General features: G+C 43.5%; 2 protein-coding genes across 3 annotated transcripts in view; both read right to left on the reverse strand.

Moving 5' to 3' along the window:
- atf7a (activating transcription factor 7a) overlaps positions 1-14,774 on the reverse strand; it is a 43,398-nt gene extending 28,624 nt beyond the window's left edge. For both annotated transcript variants that reach the window (XM_088291583.1, XM_088291582.1), the window contains exon 1: positions 14,715-14,774. The gene's annotated coding sequence lies outside the window, so the exon portion shown is untranslated. The remainder of the gene's footprint in view (positions 1-14,714) is intronic.
- Positions 14,775-16,952: 2,178 nt separating this feature from the next.
- On the reverse strand, positions 16,953-25,434 carry asb8 (ankyrin repeat and SOCS box containing 8). The gene is made up of 4 exons (XM_088291692.1): positions 25,290-25,434; positions 24,421-24,587; positions 24,235-24,339; positions 16,953-19,097 (listed from the first exon to the last, which is right to left on the reverse strand). Exons 2-4 carry the CDS (start codon positions 24,547-24,549, stop codon positions 18,462-18,464), a joined length of 870 nt encoding a protein of 289 aa, XP_088147818.1. The 5' UTR covers positions 24,550-24,587; positions 25,290-25,434; the 3' UTR covers positions 16,953-18,461.
- Positions 25,435-26,811: the final 1,377 nt, after the last annotated feature.

The following is a 26,811-nucleotide window of genomic DNA, read 5'->3' on the forward strand; positions in this document are numbered from 1 at the left end:
AGACCGGTCTGGCAGATGTCCGGGAGGCCAGACCAGCGAGTCCTTTCGTGGTCCTTCAGGCGGCCGTCCGGGTGGCCAGCCCTGCAAGAACCGCCGTGGCCACTCCGGCGGACGTGCAGGTGGCCAGACCAATAAATCCAATCGTGGCCCTTCAGGCGGACGTCTGGGGGGGGCCCGAACGCCAGATGGAGTTCGCTGACGAGGCCGAGACGAGGAGCGGCGGCGGGACCCCGGGAGCAGCAGAGGCAGGAGCCTGGAGCGGCGGCGAGTCGTCGGACCCCGCCGGAACAGGGACGAGAAGCGGCGGTGGGTCGTCAACCGCCGTCGAGGCAGGAACTTGGAGCGGTGACGAACCAGATGCAGCCGAGACCGGAACGTGGAGCGGCGACGAGTCGTCGAGTGTCGCCGACACAGGAACGTGGAGCGGCGGCTGCTCATCGAGCCCCGCCGAGACAGGGACGTGGAGCGGCGGCTGGTCGTCGAGCCCCGCCGAGACAGGGACGTGGAGCGGCGGCTGGTCGTCGAACCCCGCCGAGACAGGGACGTGGAGCGGCGGCTGGTCGTCGAACCCCGCCGAGACAGGGACGTGGAGCGGCGGCTGGTCGTCGAGCCCCGCCGAGACAGGGACGTGGAGCGGCGGCTGGTCGTCGAACCCCGCCGAGACAGGAACGTGGAGCGGCGGCTGGTCGTCGAACCCCGCCGAGACAGGAACGTGGAGCGGCGGCTGGTCGTCGAGCCCCGCCGAGACAGGAACGTGGAGCGGCGGCTGGTCGTCGAGCCCCGCCGAGACAGGAACGTGGAGCGGCGGCTGGTCGTCAAACCCCGCCGAGACAGGAACATGGAGCAGCGGCTGGTCGTCGAACCCCGCCGAGACAGGAACGTGGAACGGCGGTTGATCGTCGAGCGCCGCCGAGATAGGAGCTTGGCGCGGCGGCTGGTCGTCGAGGCCCGCCGGGACCGGAACTTGGAGCGGCGACGGACCGTCGGGCGCCGCCGAGACAGGAACGTGGGACGGCGACGGACCTTCGGGCGCCGCCGCGACCGGAACCTGGAGTAACGGCAGATCGTCGAGCGCCGCCAAAGCAGGAGCCAGGAGCGGCCGTGGGTCGTCGAGCGCTGCCGGGGCCAAGACGAGCAGTGGCGACGGGTCGTCGGATGCCGCCGAGGCTGAGGCGAGACGCGGCGGCGGACCATCGTCCATCGCGGGCACCGGAACCGGGAGCGGCAGCGCTTCGTCGGTCGCCGCTGAGTCAGATACGGCAGGCGGCTGGTCGTCGTCCACCGCCGAGGCAGGAACCTGGAGCGGTGGCGGATCGCCGGACGTTGCCGAGACCGGGGCGAGACGTGACGGTGGTTCCTCTGACACCCCCGGGGCAGCGGCGAGAGGCGGCGGCATGTCATTGACCACCTCTGGTGCCGGAACGGGGGGTGGCGGCGGATCGTCGTCCACCGCGGGAGCAGGAACCGGGAGAGACGGCTGCGGGCCGGGCTCTGCCGAAACGTGAGCTTGGGTCGGGAGCTGGAACGTGGACTAGGGGCGGACGCAGGGCGTGCTGCGCCGGAACGGGAATTTGGGACGGAAGCAGGACGTGCTCTGCCGAAACGTGAGCCCGGGGCGGAAGCAAGGCGTGCTCCGCTTGAACTAGGGCTTGGGGCGGACGCCATACAGGCTCCGCAAGTACGGGAACAGGGGACGGACGCAAAGCGTGCTCCGCCTGAACGTGAAGTTGGGACGGACGCGGGATGTGCTCCGCCTGAACGAGAACTTGGGACGAACGCAGGACGTGCTCCGCCTGAACGAGAACTTGGGACGAACGCAGGACGTGCTCCGCCTGAACGTGAACTGGGGACGGACGCACAACGTGCTCCGCCTGAACATGAACTTGGGACGGACGCGGGATGTGCTCCGTCTGAACGAGAACTTGGGACGGACGCGGGATGTGCTCCGCCTGAACGAGAACTTGGGACGGACGCGGGATGTGCTCCGTCTGAACGAGAACTTGGGACGGACGTGGGATGTGCTCCGCCTGAACGAGAACTTGGGACGCTGGCGAGGCGCCGGAACGGGGCTCGGCAGCTGGCGAGGAGCCGGAACGGGGCTCGGCCGCTGGCGGGGAACCGGAACGGGACTTAGCAGCTGGCGAGGAGCCGGGACGGGACGCTGCAGCTGGCGAGGAGCCGGGACGGGACGCTGCAGCTGGCGAGGAGCCGGGAGGGGAGGCTGCAGCTGGCGAGGAGCCGGGACGGGGCTCAGCAGCTGACGAGGAGGCTGCCGCGGGCCGGGCGCAGCAGTCGGGCCGGGCGCAGCCGAGGCGGGGGACCTGATCCCTATCAGCCTGCCGCCAAAGGGAATCAGGGGAACGGGAGACATGAGGGACCGTGACTACTGGTGCTGGTGAACGTGAGCTGTGAGACGCAAGGGGGACGTGACAAGGTGCTGAAGCCGATGGTGAACGAGGTGTGCGCCGTGACCGTGACTTGCGAGATTTGGGACGTGAAGCGCGCGAGGTAGAGTGGGAGGTGGTCTCGAAAAACTCAAACGAAAAAGGTGTCAAGAACTGTTCGGGGGGAGGAAGGTGACTGGTGTTGAATGACTCCGGGTTGCGCTGAGCGTCTAACAGATTGTAGATGTAGTCGGCATCGTCCTCGTGATCCGAGTCGACAAAAACGTGCGGGGCATAGTGCTCAAAATCATCGATGGTGTCGGAAACTAGTAGAAAGTCAGTGGGTGAAGGGGCATGGTGCTCAAAATCGTCGTCGTGATCCGAATCTATTATCAGGTGTGGTGGAATTACGGGTAGACCGTCGATTACGTAACCGTGAGATGAAGGGAATGACACAGACGCGGTGCGGGGCTGGTCGGCAGGCTGATGAGGGCGGTTGTCCGTGCGGCGGCGTCAAAGAGATTTTAATTAGTGACAACCGAAGGGCAAACCAGGGCACATGGGCAAACCAAGGGGCAGGGTGCGAAAACAAAAAACAACTTAAACGTGACTAGACTTGTGCGAGGACGATAACAAAAACTGAGACAAAATACAAAGGAACGGGAGCGAGGGCGAAAAGCAATAACAAGTACATGAACGTGATCAAAAGCGAGCGTGGAGAAAGTCCGTAATGGGGCAACAGGGAGCAAAACGGGATAATGACCCGACACTGGGTTGATGGCATGGGAAGCTTAAATAGTCCGGTAATCAGGGGAGCAGATGGGGATCAGGTGTGTGATCGTTAACGGTGAGCAGGTGCGTGACTGGTGAGGACGAGGTGCTGAGGGGAAACGCCCCTACTCAGCTGATCAAAACAAAAACACAACAGCATGCACACAAAAACTATAACAAAAACCTGTCATGCCCGACGCGGATCATGACAGACGCTGGCTATGGGTGCTGATTGGTCGTTCACAAAGATTGATGAGTGAGTGACAGCTGAGTTCAAAATACCCAAGGAGATACTGATATGACAATTTTTTTATACGCTCGTCTGAAGTCTATTTGACTACATGTGTGGTTGTTAAATTAGTTTTATCACACACAAATGAAAATAAGTAATAGTAAAAGTGGGAACTAATGAATACAATGATGAATGACAAATGAAAATTAAGACTCAAACATAAACAAAAAGGCTTGATTTACAATAAGGGCAGAAAAATATAAAATCAAGACCCAGAAAAGCCAACATAAAAAAATATGAATTATACAAGTCAGTATCACCACCTTCTCCACATCAAATGCGTCGCTTGGTGGAAGTTTGCCCCCATCTATGTGTTGGCATTAATGTACTATAATCTTGCAAAATAGTCGTATTACTATTTGCCTGTGGTGATAATGCACAAAAAAAAAGAAAAATAACTGAATAAAACACTCCAAAAGAAGTTGTAATGTAAACGTACAATAAAAATGTATTTAAAACCAGCATTATAATCACAGTTATAATAATGGTGATAAATACTAACAATAGTAATAAATAGTAGACACTATTCAAATATATATAAATATTTGCTATTTTGGAGGACGTGTTTTTGTTTTCATGCGTTACAAGGGGCAGGCGTGTCAAATGAAGTGGATGACTGCATGTCTGCTGGTTAACCGTTCTGCTGAATTTAAAACGAGAATTAATAAATACTCGAGCACAAAAACAAGTTTTGAAATAAAACTAAATATAATTTAATGGCAAACCAGCATTTTGATGATAGAACCACATACTAGTTGCAGTAGACAGAGAGCATAATAATATTTACGTGTACATTTGTGTGATTTAAAATCTATTGTAGTAAAACGTTTTCAAATAAAGATGCCCCCCCCCCTACAACATCATCTTCTCCCAGCTGCTGCAGACCTCATCACGATCTGTGAGGGACTGGAAGTTTGTCATTCGCTCTTATTTGTTTTCATGCGCTCGAATAAGTAGCACAACTCCCGACCATCATAATTTCTATTTTTGTGTTAAGAAATGCTGGTGTTGAGCTGGTATCACACACACATTAAAAAGATAAAAATAAACAATGGTGTTTGGTTTCATTGATGGAAATATATTGTACAACAGCCTATCGTGCCACAAAGTAGGTTTCAAGTGTGCGTGCGTGCATGGGTGTGCGTGCGTGTGTGTGTGCGTGTGTGCGTGCGTGTGTGTGTGCGTGAGTGCGCCCTTGCTGATGTCCCTCTGTTGACCCCTTAAACTGCACCTGCTAAAGCTGCGCATACTTGCCATGTGGCTGAATGATTTATCGTTCCACTTTGTAGTACTAGAAGCTATATCTAGATATGAACATTCAAGATATTCATATCTCAAAATCAACCAAATCCTTTTTCCCTGTTTGAAACTGCATGCACATTCGAATGCAACGTTAAGGCTAACCAATCACAACGCTCGTTTCATGATTGCCGTGCCAAGTCAGCTAAGGCCAGCCAATGACAAATCCGAGGGCGGGAGGAATGACTTTGGCAAGAAGGGAATACAAAGCCGAAGTCAAGGAGCGTGCAGCACAAAATTTGGCTGTTGTAGTGGCAAAAAAAAAAAAAAAATCAATTAGCCTTTAATATTTGGAGCATTTTTGGATGGACAAAAAAGGAGACTGAATCAGGGTGAAGTGTTGTTCTTGTTATGCTCACTTTTCAAAAATTGTGAAAAAGCAAGCCAGCCCAAGGCTATGTTACAGTAGACCACGTGAAACATTTTTGAGGAACATTGTCATTAATGTGAGATCCACATGACTTTTTTTTCTCCCAAAAAAATCTGTACAAGTTGCTCTGTTGCTGTCATGGTCTGTGTTTGTTGATTTAGGTGTTGGACTTTACTTTTATGTTTTTCCTTGAGTGCCTTTGCGTGCCTGTCTCATTAAGCTTATTGGGTCCACCTGTGCTTGTCATCCCACCTGCCAAGTGTTCGCCAATCAGCTCCCTGCAACGCTTTGTCTTTCTCCTCACTCAGTTTGTAATTGTTCCCCGGTTCCTTTCAGTACTTGTCTGGTTCATTGTCAACTGTCATGTGTAATGTCTCTTGCCCCCGTCCAAATCCTTTTCCTCATATTTGTTTGGTTACTTTGATCTGTGTTGGATTTGAACTTTGGTATTTTTATTTATCCTCGTTCCTCATTTGCCTTTTAGTTTTCTTTTGGAAATTACTTTTTATTTTTGGTAACCACTCCCTGCCATCTGGCGGCATACCAAGGCTTCTAAAACTTCTTTTGGCAGTAGCGTCAATAACTTACAGATTTTCACTATTAGCATTAACTGTACTACTCTTCTTTGTATTTGACAACAGCCTGCATGTCCTGGAGCACTGTGCTGCCTCTCACGTGTCAATCTTGGTATTGCAAAAGAATTCTGGTTCGGTTTCAGAAGCCTCACAATTGTGGGTGGAGATAAAATTGTGTGTGGTGTACTGTTTTGGTTATCCTCAGTATACCACGCAATGAAAGAGCAGTAAGCTCACACCTGCACATAATGTTAAAACAACGAGGCGTGTACACTTAAACCTGCTCTTGGATGACACGCCTTCTTTAACCACAGTACACAAAATCTCCTCTTGGCACTCTTCCCCAACAAACTCACCACGCACTGTTAAATATTCCGAAAAGCTGGTAAATACTTGTCCCTTCAATAGTGATCATTTTTTCAGAAAAACTGCGGACAGGAAGTCCCCGCATTACGACATGCTCTACCTAATGTTTTGACTTTACAACGACAATGCCTCGTCCGGCAATTTAGGTTCACTTTAGGTTCACACTGCAGGAAAATGCAAGTCAGATCAGATTTTTTTTTTTCCGCATGCAAACTCTTTTTTTTTTTTTTTTTTATGACAGTCTGAATGGCTCAATTGTTTTTATAATCTGACTTGGGCCAGTTTAATATGTGGTCCTGGATTGGCTACATACAGAATTTTTTGGAATGTAACCGCAGCTTGATGATCAGGTCACATGTATTTGTCATGGAAGTCATCCGGAGCCCAAAATGTGCTCCCCATGGGCAGAGGGAGAGTGCTGGCAGCTGGGAGATCCAATCTGCAAAGTTTTTTTGAGTATCAGTATTATTGACTTTATATTTTACTTTAATTTAATCCTGCTTGAAACATGAAGCATAAAGTGGACATTTATGGTGATGGTAGTAATTCAGACGTCTTTGCGCTCTGCAAGGATGTGCCGTCTCCATGAAATGAGATCAAAAAGGCTTGTCTCATTACCCCCAAATTCAGTATTTCTACCTCCAATCGAATCGCACCACAGTAGAAATGCCCGGAAACGCTGGACCATATTTACTTCCGTAAACACTACGTCGTGAGTTACGTCGTCTTTTCTGTGCATGAGCGTCACTTTGGGGATGCAATAATTTCACACACCAGACAGTCCACAGTGGCATTTATAATGTCATGTGAACGCTTACGTAAAAACCATTTGCATGATGGCCTCACTTCTCAGCAGCGTTGGTATGCACAGTATCTTGTTAGTTTAATTTAATTGCATTAATATAAAGTATAAAACATGCATTTGAATATTTAGAGATTTAGAAAGTATTAAAGGGTTAATTCCGATTTACACGGAAATTCGGGTTAAATCGCCAGCATAGGAACAAAACTTGTTCGTAATTTGAGGACTGCCTGTATTTGGTCAACCACTAACATTGCATTGCCAAAAAGAGCAAGACATTTCAACACTTTAAAGTAGATTGGTAATAGTTTGTAAAAACAACACACATAAGGAAGCGTCCATTAACATTTCAACGGTGACACCTGGCTGCGATCATGCTTAATTGCCATACTGAGAGAGAGCACATAAACTGCCAACATGTATCGAGGCGATCGGCCACTGCTGAAACCTTCGTGACAAGCCTTCTTTTCATTGCTCATATGAGGCTGGCGGGGTGTAAATATCTGAAAGTCTTCCCAGTGCTGAGGTCAGTCGATTTCCCTTCTTGCTGTCTGCGAGTACAGCTGCGCCTGAGCCAGCAGCCTGAGTCAATGCCTCGCATTACACCAGGTGGGAAACGGGTCGCATTGTTGCGCGTCAGTCTCCGTCGCCGATATCCATGTTTAACACTAAGTCTTGTACAGCGACACATCAGTGCCAAGGCCCTTAAAAGTACTTCCAATCGGCTGAGCCTATTTGGGCAAAGAGTGTTGTGCACACGGGAGTCTGCCGAGTTCGTTAGAGCGAGGGTGTGGACCGCGCGCGAATGGCAAGCAACACGTTTGTGTGGGAGAGCAGCAACTCATTTAAATCTTACTCTGAGGACACGCAAGACGTGAACTTGGCCGGCACCGATGTGAACTGTCATGTTTGATTTTTCGGGGAAGTCCACCATAAACGCCTAGAAGGATGTGAGTGGGGAAAAAAAACATTTCGTTTTAGGTTGAGCACCTGATATTTCAATCATGTGCTAATGATTCTCAACGGGTGGGTTGAGATCCAAAAGGGGGTCTCTGACCCATTTTGGGTGGGTCGAAAACAGCTCGCAAAAAAATTACATGCATTCTTATTTTGCTTATTCTGGTACAGTCCAGAGGCAAATGAAGCTCCGACATGGAACATATTCGATAAGCAACAGCGGCCTTGGGCGTTAACAACCAGTTTACTCCATAAACGTAAACAGTGCGGCTCAGCTTCTGACTAGAGGATGTTATGACGAGCAAAATGCTTTCAGGTTAGTGATCATTAAACTCATTTCAGATGGCTTTTTGTTTTCAAAGGCTGTTTTTAAGCAAAATATGTTCCTTGTTCCCAACTTCTACATAAGTGGATCTCGCCATTTTGCAACAATAGGAAAATTCCAATCCCTGGGTGATAACAATTGGGAACCACTGTGCTAAAGGATTACCACATGCACAAAGAGAAAACAGCATGAAAACTTTGGAACACACGCACAGTTAACGGCAATTATTATAACAAAGTGAAAATCAACACACACAAAGACATGACACACTTAAAGTGGGCAGCACAGTGAACTAGCGGTTAACATGTCAACATTAGTTCTGAGGCTCAGGGTTCCCATCATGCCTCTGTCCTTCCTGTCTCACATCTTCTCCCCACACACCAAAAACTCAGCACAACTTCATTAAAGAGGACCTGACTCCTCCATACGATATTAATGCAATAATTACTATTTGAAATGGTCATTCTAAACGTTTTATCTATAAATTCGTTAATTTCAACACATCGATATATTCTAATATAAATTACAAATGTAATGTCATTTAGATTACTTGCACGGACTGCATCATACTGAACACTTCAGACTCGGTCCTCTAACTAAATGCAGAAAGCAAATAGTTTTGACACAGCTTTTCTGATGATCTAGTCAATGCAAACTACAAACATGACAATGAATACTAGGGTTGGGAACAATAAACCACGATGACCAAATACCCGTTCATAAAGGACAGAGATCTGTATCAGTACCAAGACTCCTCAATTGATACAAAATCCACCAGGACTCCTAGGATACATTGATTGCAGAGTTGTGGACCAGCTATTGTGAGGCTACCTCGTTTGGTTTGTCGAGCGAGAGCTCTTGTGTTGTGCTATGTACCTAACAATTACCGGATTTTCGCAGCCATAAGGCGCACTTTAAAGTCCTGAAACTCGTCCAAAAAAGCCGGGGCGCCTTTTGAGGCGGAGCGCCCATTATGTGGACAAAGTGCACCAAGTGCACCGCTGGGCTGACTGCGAACATTAACTGCCTGCACACTGCTTATATAGAGAGAAGGCGGGCGTGGCTAACGACAGCAGGGGGCGTGAGAGGGGAACGATGGGCGTGAACGACAACAGGCGGACGTGAGAGGGGAGATGGGCGTGAATGACAACGCAAAGGCACGCCCCCCAGTGCAAAGCAGCTCCCAATGCCCCAACATGGGCAAACGTGTCTGCTAGCTCTGTTGTTAGGGCTTTCGCAAAAGCCGGCATCATAAGGAGCCGCACGCAGCAGCGACACGGGGAATCTGACAATGACGAGATGGAACCTGCCGTGTTTGTGGGAGAACTTGCCCAGCTGTTTATTTCTGATACAGAAGACGATTTTGATGGATTTGTGGATGATGACTGATTAATAATAATGTGAGTACATTGTTAAATAGTTCAATAAAATACAACCAAACTCAGTTTTGCTCCTGTTGCCTTTTTAAAAACAGCTAGCCACGCTAGCCATGCTATCTTCTGTTTTAGTGTGCATGCATGTAAACTAAGGTATTGTATGGTAGGCTGGGAGGCGGAATTTTGCTGGGCCTACGCTCTTATGCTATTCAGTTGATTTGGGGTGATAGTTTTAGTTTTGATGTAACACCGTGACCGCACATCGTTTGTTGATTAGTGACTTGCTCACACCGGCATTGTGTCGGCATCCCATCTGAGGGGCTGCGCCGCAACGAGACGGCGAGGCAGACTGATAATGACTCTCATGTTTGGTGGAGAACGTGTCCAGCTGTTTATCTTGGATACAGAAGACAACAACTTGGTGCATTTTTGGATGAGGACAACTTCAGCACGTTGTTAAAAGCTAAAATAAAGTACCACCGAACTCCCGCTGCCATTTTAAAAACATGCTAGCGCGACTGAGCAGCCAGCGCAACTGCTCGGTTGCTCGGTTCTGTTTGCGCCCAATGATGCGGTGCGTTCTATCTATGTATCAAATACAGAAATAGCACCCTCAACTGGTACTGCGCCCTTTGATACGGCGCGTCTTTTGACCGTAAAATACGGTATGCTTACAACAAAAAGCCAACAGTGTTCAGAAGCAGTGACGCAATTAGTTTCATTTACATTTTTCAGTGGCATCACCATTTTCAAGGTAAAATTGATTTTCAGGCTACCTTTTGTCTTGACATAGCAAACATTACATGCAACATCACGTTACATGCATTTTTTTTCTGAGAGCCCCTAATGCACAGTGAACATATACATTCACCTGGAAACAATGCCACTGTAGATCTTGGCGATTCCCACGTGTTAACAAAGCCTCACATTCCACTTATGTTTTGATGGTTGTATTGTACGACTTCAACAAAGACACTCCCATGAACATCCAAGATGTCCATTCAAAGGTCACACAAATATGTCCCAAAGCTGACATGACAATTGCCAACTAAAACTAACCGCAAGGCATTCTGTAGGATGCTACAGAGGATTTAGGGCGCACCACAAAAAATAGATTTGAATCGGAACATCATGCGAATTGACAAAACAAATCAAATTGTTACATTTTAAAATCATTGCATTCTTGAATAACATCACATCCCATGTATCGAGAATCATTTCGAGTCTTTTGTGAAGATATGCACACTCCTACCAGCTATGAAAATGTTAAACCATCAAACTTACTCACTTTATGAAATCTAAAATTAAACTCTTGAGGAATATGCACACTAGTGATTCACTGTTTGGCCAAGGTATCTCAAAAGGACTTAAAAAAAAAAAGACTGCCATAAAAACGAACACAAAAAATTATTGTAATGGAATGAGAAGTAATTGTTGAGAGGGAAAGTGACATTTCTAGTTTGGCCATATTTTTAGTGGGTGAAATGTGTTTTGATTCCATGTTTGCTAGATATTTCCTGCTAATTTATATTCCACCATATAGAAAGTGCTTTTGTTAAAGCTCCTGCTGTTATGACTTGTGCTATATAAATAAAGTTATATTGTATTGTATATGACAACGGGTTTTGTTTGATGTCACAGACGTGAAAACCTCAACTTTATCCTGGTTGCTATGTTTACAAAATACTATATTTTGATTTTTTTATGTGTTTATTTTGTCAATGTGTACTTTTTGCAATAACATAAAACAATGCTCAGTGATAGGTGGCATTGTACACATGTGAAAATACTGTAAGAATGTAATTTAGTGTTTTTAAGATTAACATCAACGACAAATTTTAACTATCGCAATGTTTACAATATTCCATCTCGCAACTTGTGTAGAGATATTTATCGAATGGGCCTAATGCTATAGATTCCCAATCCTCGTGAATACATCAAAACTGAGGCAGAATAATTAATAGCTTTGATTGGGGATCATCAGATTGAGCAAATATGTCAGACCCCGAGTCTAAAGACTGACTCCAATCTAGATCGGCATCTAAAGACATTTCGATCCGAAACAAAACTTATTAATCCACTGGAATTATATTCCATGCTTCAAGTGACATCATTCTAATTGTTTGGCGGAGATTAGTGGCACTTAAACCAAAGGGGATAATACACAGGCCAACTCAATTCAGTTTTATTTGAATTTTAAAAACTGCATCTGAAATTAAGTGCTGAACAGCAAGATAAAATGAACACAAAACAATAATACATAATCTAATTTCAAAATGATAAATATAAACAAAAGAGCCACATGCTGTGTTAAAAGCAAAGACATAAAAATGGGTTTTAAGGCATGTCCAGGTGAGCTAAACATTGTGCAACATTTTCTATTATTTCTGACTAATTGTTTATTTGGAAGTTGTTGTTGCACAATCTAGTTGCTTTGGTGATATTTGTTCAGTGAATTAAAAACAGTTCAGAGTGATATCATGAACAGATTATTAAATTTCAGTTATTCGCTATATGAAAAAGAGTAGGTGTGGATTCCAAGAGGGGATGGTGTTGAAAATTGTAGGGTCTACTGTAGCACTGTTTTAATCCCATTTATTCCAACACGAGATATCAAGTGTGCCTATTTTCACCTCCTTTCATCCAAGGTGACATGGAAGCCTTTAAAGTGTCCGCATTTTTTTTTCTCCTTCCCATTGAGCCGTAGCCAAGCTCCATCCATTTAACTTGGGTTTCTCCGACTCAGCAGGTGTAAGGGAACAAGTCTCAGCTAAAAGCAGCAACAGCCACTCTGTGTTTGATGTAGCTTGCTAGGAAACTGACTAAACAAACTGTATTAATAGCTCACGCTGCAGCCATGACGGTGGAACTGGAGGCTTGAATTGCCAGAGTGTCGGGGGGAGACCCCAGCAAAAGAAAAGAAAAGAACGTCAGGGGTGGAAGAATGAAAGTTGCCTATTGGTCCACAGCGGGATGTTGGGATGCTGTTAATGTGGGTTATGACCTTCTAATCTGGGTGTGTACATGTATTTATGTAAGCAAGAAGACCGGAGATTTGGACAACGGAACAAATGAAATCCAATACCCACCACTGGTCTAAAAGCTACATTCACGCCATGTGACCACACCATGCGGGACCATGCTGAAAAAACACAGGTAATCTTTCTAAGGAAGAATGAAATAATTCAAGCTGCAATAAAGGGGGCCCTTTAACCCGCTTTTTCATGGAAAATCCTGAAAATGATCATCAAACTTAAGCGCAATGCTCCACCAAATACACAACCACTTTTAACATGATACACTCATTTGCAAAATGAAAAAAATACGTTTTTCGCCATGTTGAGCGCAGTGTTGTTTACGTCTCCTTTTTTTCCATGACGATAACGAGACGATGACGAGCTAAACGTGTCACTTTAATGACAAAAACATGACGTGACGTACATGAATTTTTGTTGACAAGACTGGACGTAATTGTTTATGGACCATGGCAACAGCGACACTCTGTAGGCTACTTCGTTGAGATAACCGCAAGCTGTTCTAAGTAAACATGACTTATGTTTGATAGTTTTTACTTGTGCTAACACGTCTGCTACAAATCAATGTTGTTAAAAAAATTATTTATGTTGCTTTATGTGAAATAAAGCTGCAAGAGTTGTGATATAAAATGTTTTGGTTCTCATCTTATTTCAGAGCAATGAGCATAATCCTTAGAGTTCCAGAACTATTGGGTGGAAACCTTGTATGCTTATTTTTAACTAAAATGGACTAAAATCTTTTTGTTTTCGTCGACTAAATTTACGAAAACGAGACTGAAACTTTTTTTTAGAGTTTCTGTCGACTAAAACTAGACTAAAACTATCACGAATAGAAATGACTAAATGTGATGAAAACTAATAAGCATTTTTATCCAAAAGACTAAGACTAAATCTAAAATGCATGCCAAAAACAACACTGGTTGAGAGCCACAAAAATGGCATTCATCTGTCAGATGAAGAACAACTGAAGCTAGGAGCAGTGATGAAATGAGCCTTGCATGTCCTTTATTATGGCAAATCATGACAGGATCATTTAAGTTTAATCATGAAACTTTGATGCCAAGTGCTTCCCCCATTAAATGACACACTTTTTCCATGAAGAAACATGCTTGGCAAAATAGACAAGTTTATGGACATATTAAACACCCGAAAAGGAAATTGAGTTGTAGCAAGCATGATGATAACAATAAACAATGGAAAAGCAAACAAACAATATGTGACAGTTGTGCACGTGTCACATTTAACGTCCAATTTGTGGCCAAGTACGCCTGCTTGCTTTAGAATAGAAAAGTGTGCCAAAACATGACCTACATTCCTAATGAAGGCGTTGACAAGCATATGTTTAAATCCCGAGGCGTTCAGCAGCTCAGGTATCAATACTAAACATATCAGCATTACTTGAGCCTGTTCTTGCAGACCCACAAGCATAAGGATACGGCAGCTGAACAGAAAGCACACTTTTGAGACGTCCAATGCGCTCAGGAGAAAGAAAAAAAAGTTCTCGACCGTAACGAGAATTCGCGGTATTTCACCATATAGTTTTTAGCCTCCATCAATTTCAGGCAAACTTAGTCCATCCTTTTACCGTAATACGCCAGCAAATTCGCTTCTTCGATTGGCTTACGCGCACGTCAGTCAATAACATTTAAGGCAATCAAAGCCACCGAGGCTGTCACTTGGCTCGTCTCGCAGTCGCTCATTGGCTAAAAGCTCCAAAATCACTTTTTGTATCCACGAGACAAAAAAGAAAAAAAAGAAAAAAGAAAGAAACAACTAATGGCTAACTGCTGTGCTAGCGTTAACAGCAGGCCAAACGCACACTCTGTGCTGTTAATAACACCGTTATTGACAGTTTCCGACATGACAGCAATGTTAAATAAACGCTAATGCACACGCAGCCGACGTGCCCGACACACTTTACGGGCCGCCAAACTGACAAAAGTCGGGGAAAATAAACTATCAGTTGACTTGTTAGCAGACTGACACTTTGGAGTTCAAAGCGAGTACGAATGGAAGGTTGAGCAGCCATAACACTTGACGTACACTTTAAAAACACCGACACAACAAGAAAAGAAGACTGCGAAAAGTTACTTCAACAACAGGTAACGTCAAGGACACATTCACGCCTTATTTAAATGGTAATAAATTGTTTACAAACTCACTCTTGCGCCTCTCTCTGGCTCTCCTTTTCCTTTCCCCTGGAATTTGACACTCCCCTCGACGTCGAGTTATCGCGAGAAGAAGCCCTTCACGTTGCGGCTCGAGAACCGCCCAATCTTATTTACCTAAAACATATCATCTCGCTCTCTCCCCCTCTCTCTCACTCACACCCCCCCTCCAAAATACAATATAAAACAAAGTGTACGTCTAATCTAATCAGAAAGAAAAGGAGGCAGAGATTTAATAAGGTGTTTTACCTGTTGATCCGTCACAAGTATGAATAATGGGAAAGAATCATGCTGACAGTGACAGTGATGTAAAATGACATCTTGATCAAGTATAAGTGCACTTCAGTAGAGTACAATGTGTGCTCAACGTGATCATGCTTGATTTATAAAATAAAAGTGAGAAAAATCAGCTTTTGCCATTTGTCATTTGCCTTTGATTAAATATGTCAAAGATATCGAGTTTTAATTGGTTTCCTTCTAATCAGAGACAAAGCTATGGAGAACCCTGATGGATCATTGCGAATACAATTTTGCATTACGTATTTTTTTCCACTTCCAAAAGTTATATAAGGGTTTGCCGAACTTTTGACAAGAATCAATTATAAATGGCTAATTGTTCGTAGGTTGTTTTGTAGGTGTTAATCCAGGTGTGGTTGGGAACAAGAAAATATGGTCAAAGACAAGGAACGACAGTACTTGGACTTACCAGTAGAATGTGTGTCCTAACCCGTGAATTATAATCACAGTAGGTTGGAAGAATTGGACCTCTAAATTGCTGGCATCAATATTTGCCTTCTTCCAAGTTGTGTTCAACCTTCTTTTGTCCCTGTGTGACGCTGACGCTCCTGTTGCGGCTGCTGGGGAGCGATTGTGACGTTTGCGGCACTTCGCTCTTTTGATCTGCTCCATTGTGCTATTTACCCAGCACGAATGATAAGGAAAATAACCGAGGAAAAGAAAACATAAAAGAGTGAGGAATGAGGTCAAGAATTGTCTCTCGTTAAATGCTTCTTTGGGAAGAGAAAGTCAGCGGGAGTGCATAAGCTTTTAATGGGCAACGTTAAAAGACTTCAAAGAGAATCGAGAAGTGACTGGGTGCGCGCGCGCCCCCGTTTAGTGACTTAACTTTGTGTGTTGATGTAAGCCTTACATCATTAGATCTGATTTTCCAAAAGAATCATAAAACTCCACATCAAAGCACCCCTAAATTTCACCTGAACGACCTTAAACCGATTGTGATAGTTATATGAAATATATATTTATCTAACATTGTCTTTCAACCCCGAGACGCATGTGTACTTGGACCGCAACAATGCGAAAATGCTCGTGTCCGTATTTTGCGCACATTGCGAATACTACAAGTTCCAGAATGCACTGGTGCTACGTCACGATGATCATATGGTTGCGTTCGCGGAAGGTGTGAAGTCGGACTTATACGACTTCTCACAAGGAAAAGAGCACTTGAACGCCCCTTTGAACTGTGAGGTCTGCGTTGCGAATTCAGAAAAAAATGACCCCGAGTTCACCGACCAACTTCAATGTGACGTCACTCGAAAATGGCAACCACTATGGAGACACAACGTGGAGGGCAAAACATAATTTACTAATATATTTGCATAGTGACTAGATTAGATGTATTTACTATTACAGTGATTCGGGTATTTGACGTAACATTACGTAACACAACTTGATTTGCACTGAGTGTGTGACGATAAGCCGTATTGGTGAAATTAATTATATGCTTTGAACATATTGTTTTATCAAATAAATTAAGATGTGCTGGATGTCAAATTTTGTTTGTGACAAAACAGAACAACAAACAATTGATCGGAATTAGCCATTTGTTATTGTTTATATTCACTTTGTACGCTCTGAGGTCGCTACTCGGACTTCCCAGCTTGACGAATGTAGCATCACCCATCTTTGTTGGTACTGGCAGTAATGTCTCTGGTGTTTCTCATTTGAATTACGTTTAAGATGTCCTTTTTTACATGTTTTTACGATGTCATTTTGTGCGTTGCTCGTTCGCTAGTTTATATCAGCAAGCCAGTGCGCGACCTGGCTTCGGCGGACAATCAGCAAAATAAATGTAATTTATGCATCTCCAATCGCCAATCAATTTCCTCTGAGTGCATCTTTTAACATGCCTATTATGACTGTTGATTTTGATAATCGTTAACTAACTCCATCGACTGCGGTCATCTAAACTAGGGAGGTTGCTGGTACGTAATCTTCATCTGTGATGTATTTTATTTTAAACCTTGTGATGAATATTGAAGAACTACACAGGTAATGAAAGTCATTACTTTCATTAAAGTTACTGGGGGGGAAGCAGCACTTTTACAGGCATAAACAAGATGCGACTTTAACATATCTGCAGCACCACAACATAAAACAATCCATTTTCAACTTAAACACATATTACAAAGCATATTATGTAAATCTTAAAACATGAGTAACGCAAAGTTTTGCTTTGTTAATAGTTAAATTAAAGACAGTCTTTAAAAAAACAACTGAGGATGTATCCATTCGCTCCTCTACGGCAGATTTGCTTGACATTGAATTGCACACAGAACAGCAGGCAAATTGTCTCCACGTTAATCGGGCGAGACTTATGTGACCAATCAATTTTGCAAAGCTCGACAATTACACACACAACTGTTCCCGTCATTTGTTACCTCAGTAGTGTAAAGGACAGTGACATTAGAGGCTCCCTGGCACAACATTAAACAAGAGCCCAAGTTGTCATTCATCCATCCCGTGCATTGAAGACCACCGTGACAGACTTTTCAAGTGCTCGGAATTCTAGAGGTGCATACATGAATTATAATGTGAATGTCTATGGTGCAATGTTCCTATATACACTTCACTCTACCTCCGGTGACAACATCCCATCAAAAGTGACTTGACATTTCAAATGCCAGCGTCATGCCCCTTTTCTACTGTACCTATGACGCCTTTTGGGTCGGATTGTTATCTGAAGTTCAGTCAAAGTTCTAAGCTTGGCAAGTCGATATCTTATCAGTACATTTTAGAACATGCAAAATCCCAGTTGACACATGTAAAATACATGCAAATCTCACTCTCCTTCAATTTTAGCAACAAGATTTATATGCTATCGAATCGTTTCGTATTCATTTACAGTTAGAGACCACAATGGGTGGGATAGGGAGAAATGTCAAGTTTCTCAAAAATATACAACTTTGTTTTTGTGATTTGACTAAATATACCACGTTTTTTTCTTGAAAATATATATTTCATTCTGTTAAGATTACAACTTTAATTTCTTAATAGCCTATGATTTTTTTAATGTGGCCTTATGATGCAAAGGTGTTCAAGATCCATATCCAAGTACTCTACCATTTTCAATGTACATAAGTTCTAAAATGTTACACGTCTGGTATGTCATACTGTGCTAAGTACCAAAAAATTTAAAAAAAAATTGCACTAAATATGCTCAAATATCTGACATTTGGGTTTAGTTATTTGCTCCTGAAAGAAACACCATTTGACAGATCTGCCTTTGTAGGTATTTTTTTTTTTCAATATAGTGTTGGAATTTAGATAGCCATATCATGACACGAGAGTGAGTGAGTTACTTTAGTGAGCATGTCTTGTTGGGACTGAGGCCCTATGTGCAGCGCGGTTTCTGACAGAGGGTATCCAGTACTGCGCAGCAGAAAAGGGGCATGAAAGGCTGTCATGTTTGTTTGAGGAGAGGAGGAAAACTCCACCACTGTCTTAGTCTCTGAGGAGGAGATATTCCTTGATGGTCTCTGGTAGAGGAAGCTCTTTGACTGCTGTGGGCAGGAATCGTATGCCAAGACTTTGCCTCACGGCACAACGTGCCAGAGAGCGCAGTGTGGGCGCCTTGGCCACCATGCCGCTAAGCCGGGCAAGCAGCTGCGGATCCTTACTGAGCTCCTTGGGAAGCGTTCCATCAGCCCGGCGGATCTCGAAGCGCCCGGCTGCCCGGCACAACCATTCCAGGCACTCCTCTTCCTGCTCGGTGCCCAGGCCACGTGCCAAGAGGGCCACCAGACGGGAGATGGGTGTCTGGCCCTTCAAGTTGGTCACGTGCACCTGTGCGCCGTAGTCCAAAAGCACTTTGACACTTTCCAGGTTGCCCTTCATGGCTGCCCAGCTCAGCGGCGTGTCACTGTTGTAGTCGCGGGCGTTGGGACATGCTCCGCTGTCGAGCAGCGCTCGCACACATTCGGGGTTGTCTTTAAAAGCTGCCCAGTGGAGCGGAGTGTCCTTATTGCCATCCAGAGCATTGGGCTGCGCCCCGTACTCCAGAAGCAGCTCCACACAGCTCTCGTCCTTCTCTGCTGCATAGTGGAGCGCGGTGCGGTTATATCCATCCAAAGCGTTCACCTGACAAGAGGTACAAGTTACGCGAGGGCAAGATTTATAATGCAAAATCCAAATTCCAATCAAAGGCCTGTGTCAGAGTTTTACAAACAGTGGCTTGCAAAAGTATTCAGCTACCTTGAACTTTTTGAACTTTTGCTTCATTTCAAGGCTTCCAACATAAATTAGTAATATAATTAGTTTATTTTTGTGAAGAATCAACACCAAGTGGGACACAATTGTGAAGTTGAACAAAATGCATATGATATTTTAAACTACTTTTTAAAAAAATAATAATTAAAAAAAAAAGTTGAGTGTGCAAAATTATTTCATAGCGCATGTGATAGAATGATAATGCAACACAGACGCAGACCGCATTTTTGGGTTTACTGCAGGTGGATCAGTTATGTCTTGCTTTCATTTAATGAATATGATGAGGACTCAAATGGACATTGAGTATTTTATTTGAAAGTACCAACCAAGCATATTTTTTCAGAGTTTAGAAATAGAAATAGAAATCCCTTTATTGTCATTGTACTCAAGTGTGCAACGAGATTTTAGAATGGTTTTGTAACAAACTGAATTAAGAACTACATGTTCTTTGTAGCAGCTCATTGATTTTACAATATGCAATATAGTGTTATTAATATATGCAGCTGATTAAAAAATAAAACAAAACACAAACAGAAAAATATGAGAATATTCGAACCTGTCGGTGCAGAATCCCAAGTATGCAGGATTCCACTGAATGCCATAATGTCTCTTTGCCCTCAGGCAAGTTCCCCGTCCAGAACCATCACTTTAGGAACCCCTCCACCCCCATAAAAACATGTTTGTTGAGCCGCTGACATGTCATCACCAAGTGAGCAAATCAATTTCAACCAGGTAGCTAGGAATATAATTTGTGAAAATAACAGAGCCAAGTGGGAACTGACCAATATTAGGAAATTGTGAAAAAATTAGAACTTAAGCACATTTGAACAGAGTAGTAAATTTCAGCTTGACGCTTCCGTTGCAAATCCAATTTTTCTCCACTTGGGGTTGCTATCGTCACATTCTCCTGTACTATAGAGTCTGAGCCTATTTGTGACAGAATGCTTGAACTTTAAAGGGAGGTCAAGCCTGTTGTGGGACGTAATTAATAATTGTATTGCGATTTTACTTACAGATATTTCAATTTCATTTGCAATTTTCTTCGCAATGTCCAGTGACATTTGCAAACATGATTGAAAATGCCATTATAACCTTAAGTTCGTATGCCTCCTCGGTTAAAACTCTATTTGTTAGTGGGGTAGTTTTTTGGCACCACAGGAGAGATGATCCGCATTACGCAGCTCATTGCTGCTGCTCTGACTTGCATATAGTATAAATAAAGTCCATACTGCTGTGGCGCAAGATAGATTCAAGCAAATGACTTCCAGGACTATGGGCGACAGCGCAACATTTTTTTTTAAAATCAGTACGCCACCGTTTAGTGTGAACTGCTTTGTGAACGTGGGGCACAAACGCAGCGTTGGCGATCTCGAAATCGCGTGGTCAGAGATCACAATTTCTGTCTCAAAATGATAAAACGTTCAGCCCTTATGTTGATTTTGTTGTTGCTAGCAGTATTGGGCTATACTAAATTAGCTATTAATGTTTACATGGCCCAACATGCAATTGTGCACCTTAAAGGGAACAACCAGCTCGATTGTCCACGTTTAATTCAATTGTCTCTTTATTAAGTTTTGGACCAGAAAAACGATTTTAGCTTGTACTTAGAGTAATTTATCAATTTGCTTACTAAGGCAGCTGGGGTAGGCTTCAGCACGCACGCGACCCTTGTGAGGAGAAGCAGCTCAGATAATGGTAGGGCTGATAAATGTCCTATATTAAAGTGGATCTCAATCAAAATATGGGATTTCCCTTGGTGATGGTAAATGAACGGCTTGTTGCTTTATTAGCAGTGTTGATATTTCATTTTGCCGTGGTGGCAGATTACAAAGTGCTGATGTTTCATAAAGGTGGGTGTTTGTAAAGGTGGGTGAGACTGTACACTCATTTAGATTTGCGGTTATTAACTGTCAATGCCTTGTCCACTCAGATGACCATTCTGCCTAGGGCTGGGCGATAATACAAGATCAATATGTAACGCAATAGTCACATGATTGGTAGCGAAAGAAAATGCTTTCGAGATAATGTTCGATAGAAAAGAAAAACGAGAGAGTGGCGTAACTTCATTCCAACAAATGACCAGTTGACTCGTTACAATACAATTAATCATACAATTATGCCCCTAAACCCAATTAAACACCTGCTCATGCTAATTATTCACAACTCATCCACTTGAACTCTTCTAACTGCACACGTTTCTTGAGATTTTCAAAATTGAGAAAACCTAATCTCCACATTCACACCAGACAAATGCAATAACTTTCTCATATAATTTCATCCCAAATCCAATAAATTTATAGTTCAGTTGTATCCAATACTTCCACTCCTTTGCTCTCAGAACCTGACATTGCTCCTCAAACAACTCTTGGATTTTCATCCTTCTCTTCCCTGACTCTGACATCGCTTAACTCCTTTCATCTATGAAATTTTCAAATCGCCACCATGTGATCATCCCATCTCCTCTCCAAAAACCATGTTTCACAACTCTCCTACCTCTCATCACCTCCCTTTCCACTGGCTCTGTTCCATCTTTGCTCAAATATGGCACCCATCCCCCCCAAAAAATACTAATCTTCACCCCAGACAACTTCTGACCATTTTCCAATCTTCTCTTAATCTTAAAAATCCTGGAGCGCTCTGACATTACTCAACTTCAACACATCTCCAGTCCACCGAGCTGTACGAAACACTTCAGTTTGGATTCCGTTCACACCACAGCACAGAGAAAGCCTACCTCAAAGTTTCCTGTGACAAATCAAGCCAGGAAAAAAATATTACAATACTTGCCTCTACTTAAATGACCTCATAAGGCTGATGTGTCAATCAAGCAGTTTCCTCCCAATTTTGAAGCATTACAACTTGTGCAGAAAGTTGTCACATAAAAAAAAAAATAAAAAAACTTAAAATCACTATAGAGTTTTCCAGTAGGGTGAATTTTAGTGCCGACATAATTCTTACTTATAGGCATTAAGTGCCATCGTACAGCCCAATTAAATGTTCCTTTAAGCCAGTTGTACTTTGCATCAGACCAATTGCTATTAAGTGTGAAATGATCCCAAAGTTCTTTTCTCCTGACTCATCTTCCTCCTCCGCAGTATAAATCAGAGCAGAAATATAATAACAACATAGGTTAATAATCTGTGATTGAAGTACAATTAAAAAGAAAAATCCACAATCCAGTAAAGCCTTAAAAATTTAATAGCAATATAGGAAGGGACAACTGTATCCACTCGTCGCAGTCGACAGTTAATAATCAACACACCAAAATTATATTTACACGATATTTGACGTTAAATACACCTCTAAAGGAGTATATTTACATCATGTAATTATCTATGCATTGCCTGTAGTTTAGATTTACAGTGAGTGTTTTTTTAATGTTTATTTGTGCTGTTTGGACAGATGCTGGAGTGTAAATGTCACCAATCAGTATTTCAGTTATGTCAAGCCGGCAATAACAAGGTATCACATCAGTGTGTTTAAGCTGCACTTGCATTGGGAGATATTCATTAATCAGATGATCTTTATCCACATTTGGAGTAGCCCTTATTGTGATCTGACAATAACAGATTCAATGTAATTTTTTTGTCACTTGTACACTGCAATAATCAGGGCCCGCGCTGCCTACACGCAAATTACGCAGCCGCATAGGGCCCCGACTTCACCAAAGGGTCCCGATCTGGCAACCCATTGCCGACACATCCTATAACTCATGAGCACGCACAATGTGTGCTCCATTTGTAATAATATTTCCGTGAGGCAACGAGCAGTTGTGTGTAAACAAGGGCACCAAGCAAAATGTCAAAAAGACTGATCGGGTACGGAAAAACGAAGGAAAAAAAGAAAATGTGAAAAACATAAACAATCCCGAAGTAAGTGCGGGTGTTGGGGCCTTGAGTTTGAGTTGAGAATAGCAACATACGTTGTCGTGTGACGACGCAGGGGCGTGTGCTCAGACTGTGAATGCCCCCACAATACCTCTGCATCATCACATGACAGAACTTCTTATTATAGTTAATTTATTTCAACCGATATTTTAAAAGAAAAAAAAGCTTAGATTGTGTCTGTGCATGGTGCCTATTCATTTTATTTTCAGGAACGTTAGAGTTTGCTAGCATGAACTGAAGATGTCCTGCACTCAACCTTTTGGCTTTTTTGGCAATGTTTGTGTTATTTTTAGTTATGTATTTAGTGTTTTATTTAAAATTGGTTTGGCACTAATGTGCTTACAAATTATGTATTTAATCATTTGGAGGCAGCAATAATAATAATAATAATAATAAAAATAAGAATAAGAATAAGAATAATAAGAAGAAGACGAAGAAGAAGAAGAAACCTAATGATACATTTGATCTTAGACCATAAAGAAAGAAAGAAAAAAAATATACATGTAATTAGGTATAGGCATTTATTATGGTACTTTAATACTAAATTACCTGAGATACTTTCCTTTGGCTCGTTTATTATATAATTCATAAATGCATTAATTCTCACTGTTCTTATCTGATTAGTTTAAAACTATTTTGTTTGTGTATAAATATTAATTATTAGTCTTTTGCATTTAAGTGTAAATCCAAAGAATTAACTCAACTGGACCAAATTAAAATGCAGGAAGGCAGGAAAATTTCATTTTTTCTAGGGTGTGGTCCTGACTTGACTTGTACATTGGTAGCTGATTATAAAGGATCCAATGCTTTCGTGGTGCTGTTTTTGCAATGACAAAAAGTATAACTGAAGAGATTGCTACAGTCACATTGACATGATGGGCTTTGGAGTCATCAATGGCGACACGGTTGGCGCTGCTAATCAGTTAGAGTGCCCGCAAAGGAAACTTTGCTTAGGGCTCCTGGAAGACCAGGGCCTGGCCATGATGCATATCCCAATGGCTCCACAAAAACATATCTAATTGTTTCAGAGGACATGTAAAAATGACTTTGGAGTTGCTCGTATGGAAATAGTTGGATCTCTGGAGTGACTGCCCACTCACTCATTATGGCACAACACATACCTCTGCACCTTTCTCCAGCAGCAGCTCCACACAGTCAGCATCAGCAACCATGCAGGCGCAGTGCAGGGGCTTCAGTGTGCCGTGCATGCGGTTTACATCAGCGCCCTTAATGTGACATATTAACACCCATCAACACAAAAAGTGGAAAGAGACATTTTGAATACATAATTGGACATAAGAGGTCACCTTGCGAATGAGATCTTCCACATTGTCGTGCGGGAAGGAGCGGATGGCAGCGATGGTGCGGATGAGCCGCTCGGACAGCGAGTATTTACTTTGAATGCTCTGCATGATGTACCACATAGTAGAACTCATGTGTTACTGACGACCATGGCACCCATACAGGGGTGGCACTGTAACACATCCACACACATAGTTTTAAGCGTTAAAAGGAAAGCAATATATATAAAACAGCAAAATATAGTCAACAAATCTTGCATGACTTCTGCTCAGTGTGCATCTAAGGCAGGGGTGGGAAAACCTGGTCGCTTAAGCGCCGCATAGATTTTTTTTTAAGGAGACACATGGGCCAGGTCATTAACATGGTGTAATATATATATATATATATAGTTACTGCAAAATCATCCATCCTTAACTTGATATTATTTAGCATACATTTAATGATTAATCATTTAATTTCATGAAATATTGACACAAACAGGTGACGCGCAATAGATTGTCTTAAACGTGAACTTATAAGCGATGTCAATGCATGATCCGCAACGTTAGCTTTACTCGCGTTCCAACGCCAAACGACAAGATATTGTAGACAAAAACGATGCACAGGTTACGCCGAGGGGCGACGTTTGATTGCCACGTACCACCTGGTTGGAAAGCACAAGCTGACAGTCGCATTTCGAAAACATTCTCGGCTATTTTTGAAGCACTATCTCCACTGTACAGATAGCAAGCGCGCTAGCTAGCTAGCTAACGCCACTAGCATCGAGAATCGAACTCCGGAGGCACATAAAACACAAACGGCACGAATTGTCAACACGCGGCAACGGACCTTCCTTCGACCATCTACAAGTGCACGATTAAAGGTGGAGACGTACCGTTTCGGATCGGCAAACTGACGCGTTTGACAACCTGCCTGGTTGGTAGGACCGTTTGTTTGCTACTCGGTTTGACAGACACAAAAACACGACGTCATTGTCACGTGTGACCACGCCCCACGTTCCTCGACCGCTGCGCTCGTGCAAACCGCACAGTTTGAGCTTCCACTTGGAAAAAAAATAACAATTATAAAAATGTAAATCACTTTTCATCACATCAGTTAAAACAGTCAATATGACCTGTCAGTAGAACATGAGTAATCGGTGAAAAATCTGTGGGGTGGAAAGAAAAATCAGCCCTCTTTGGCCGAATCTTGTGCCTCTCGTGCAGGGAGGGATGCAAGGAGAGGACCTGGATCGGACTGGATCGAGGTTGTCGAAGACCTGACTTGGGCACCCCTACTCCCGACTCTAATGAATCAGGACTAGACTTGCACAAAAAAAATGCATTTGTCTTACACCGGAAGCACCTAAAAGCATGACTGAAGACTTTTTTAATATACTCTTGACAATGCCTTGACCAACTGGGCCTGGATTCACTTCACTCAAACCATCATCCTACGGTGATTCATCTGCTTGAATAGACTTTCACATTATATTAGCAAGTCACTGATGGTGTAGTGGTACATTCCCCTGATTTGTGTGTGGCCAGCGTGGGATCGGGTCCCACTCAGTGACGGTGTCTATGTCTGCCCTGTGACTGGCTGGTGACCTCTTCAGGGTGTGCTGCGCCTTTCGCCCGTTGTAAGCTGGGATAGGCTCCAGCACCCTCCCGCAACCCTGTACAAGATAAGCGGTGTGGATGACATGACATGGCTATATCAGCTGACACTGCATCCATTGCAGAAGTTTGCGAGTAATGTTCTTTCACGCGGGTCTAGCGTCATGGAAATGGTGGGTTCATTCATGGAGTCTGATGACAGGATTGGGGACTGGGTTGCGTATTTCGAGAGGCTTCAACACTTTTTCCTGGCGAATGACAATGACGGGGCAAAGCAGAGGTCCGTTGTCGTCAGTGTGGCGGGAAGACGTAAAAGTTAATAAAAGAGTTTAACCACGCTGCAAAAGAAAATGAGGTGGACACAGGGGCCGCAGATTCAGTGATAAGTCAAGACACCTACAGCAAATTGTGGCGCACTGGATAAGCACCTGTACTTAAAGAGAATATTATTTCACTTAAAACACATTGAAGAGTGTATTCCACTTTTTGAAGTGCATGCAGAGTATCAGGGACAACAGGCACATTGGGGTACTCTCAACAACTTATCAAAATACCTAGAGATATTTAAAGAGAGTTGGGTACCCTCCGAGGCACCATAGTGGAACTGTGCATAGATTTCAAAGCATGGCCATGCTCTTTCAAGCCCCGTTCCGTGTCATATGTCATAAAAGCAAAAGTGGAGGCAGAATTGGAGAGACTGCAGCAACTAGGTGTCATTGACCCTATTGAATACTCAGAGTCTGCAGCTCCAATTGTACCGGTACAAAGTGAAGACGGAGGTGTATGTATCTGTGGCAATTA

Source organism: Idiotropiscis lumnitzeri, chromosome 3, assembly GCF_059441095.1.
Source record: "Idiotropiscis lumnitzeri isolate Australia: NSW breed Sydney's pygmy pipehorse chromosome 3, RoL_Ilum_1.0, whole genome shotgun sequence".
Taxonomy (NCBI): Eukaryota; Metazoa; Chordata; class Actinopteri; order Syngnathiformes; family Syngnathidae; genus Idiotropiscis; species Idiotropiscis lumnitzeri.

Excerpts from the sequence above, each read along its gene's own strand:
- asb8 (XM_088291692.1), bottom strand. The coding sequence starts at position 24,549 with ATGAGTTCTACTATGTGGTACATCATGCAGAGCATTCAAAGTAAATAC. Across the intron at positions 24,340-24,420 it reads TGGAAGATCTCATTCGCAAG|GGCGCTGATGTAAACCGCAT; the intron begins GTGACCTCTTAT and ends TGTCACATTAAG. Across the intron at positions 19,098-24,234 it reads TGCTGGAGAAAGGTGCAGAG|GTGAACGCTTTGGATGGATA; the intron begins GTATGTGTTGTG and ends ACCTCTTGTCAG.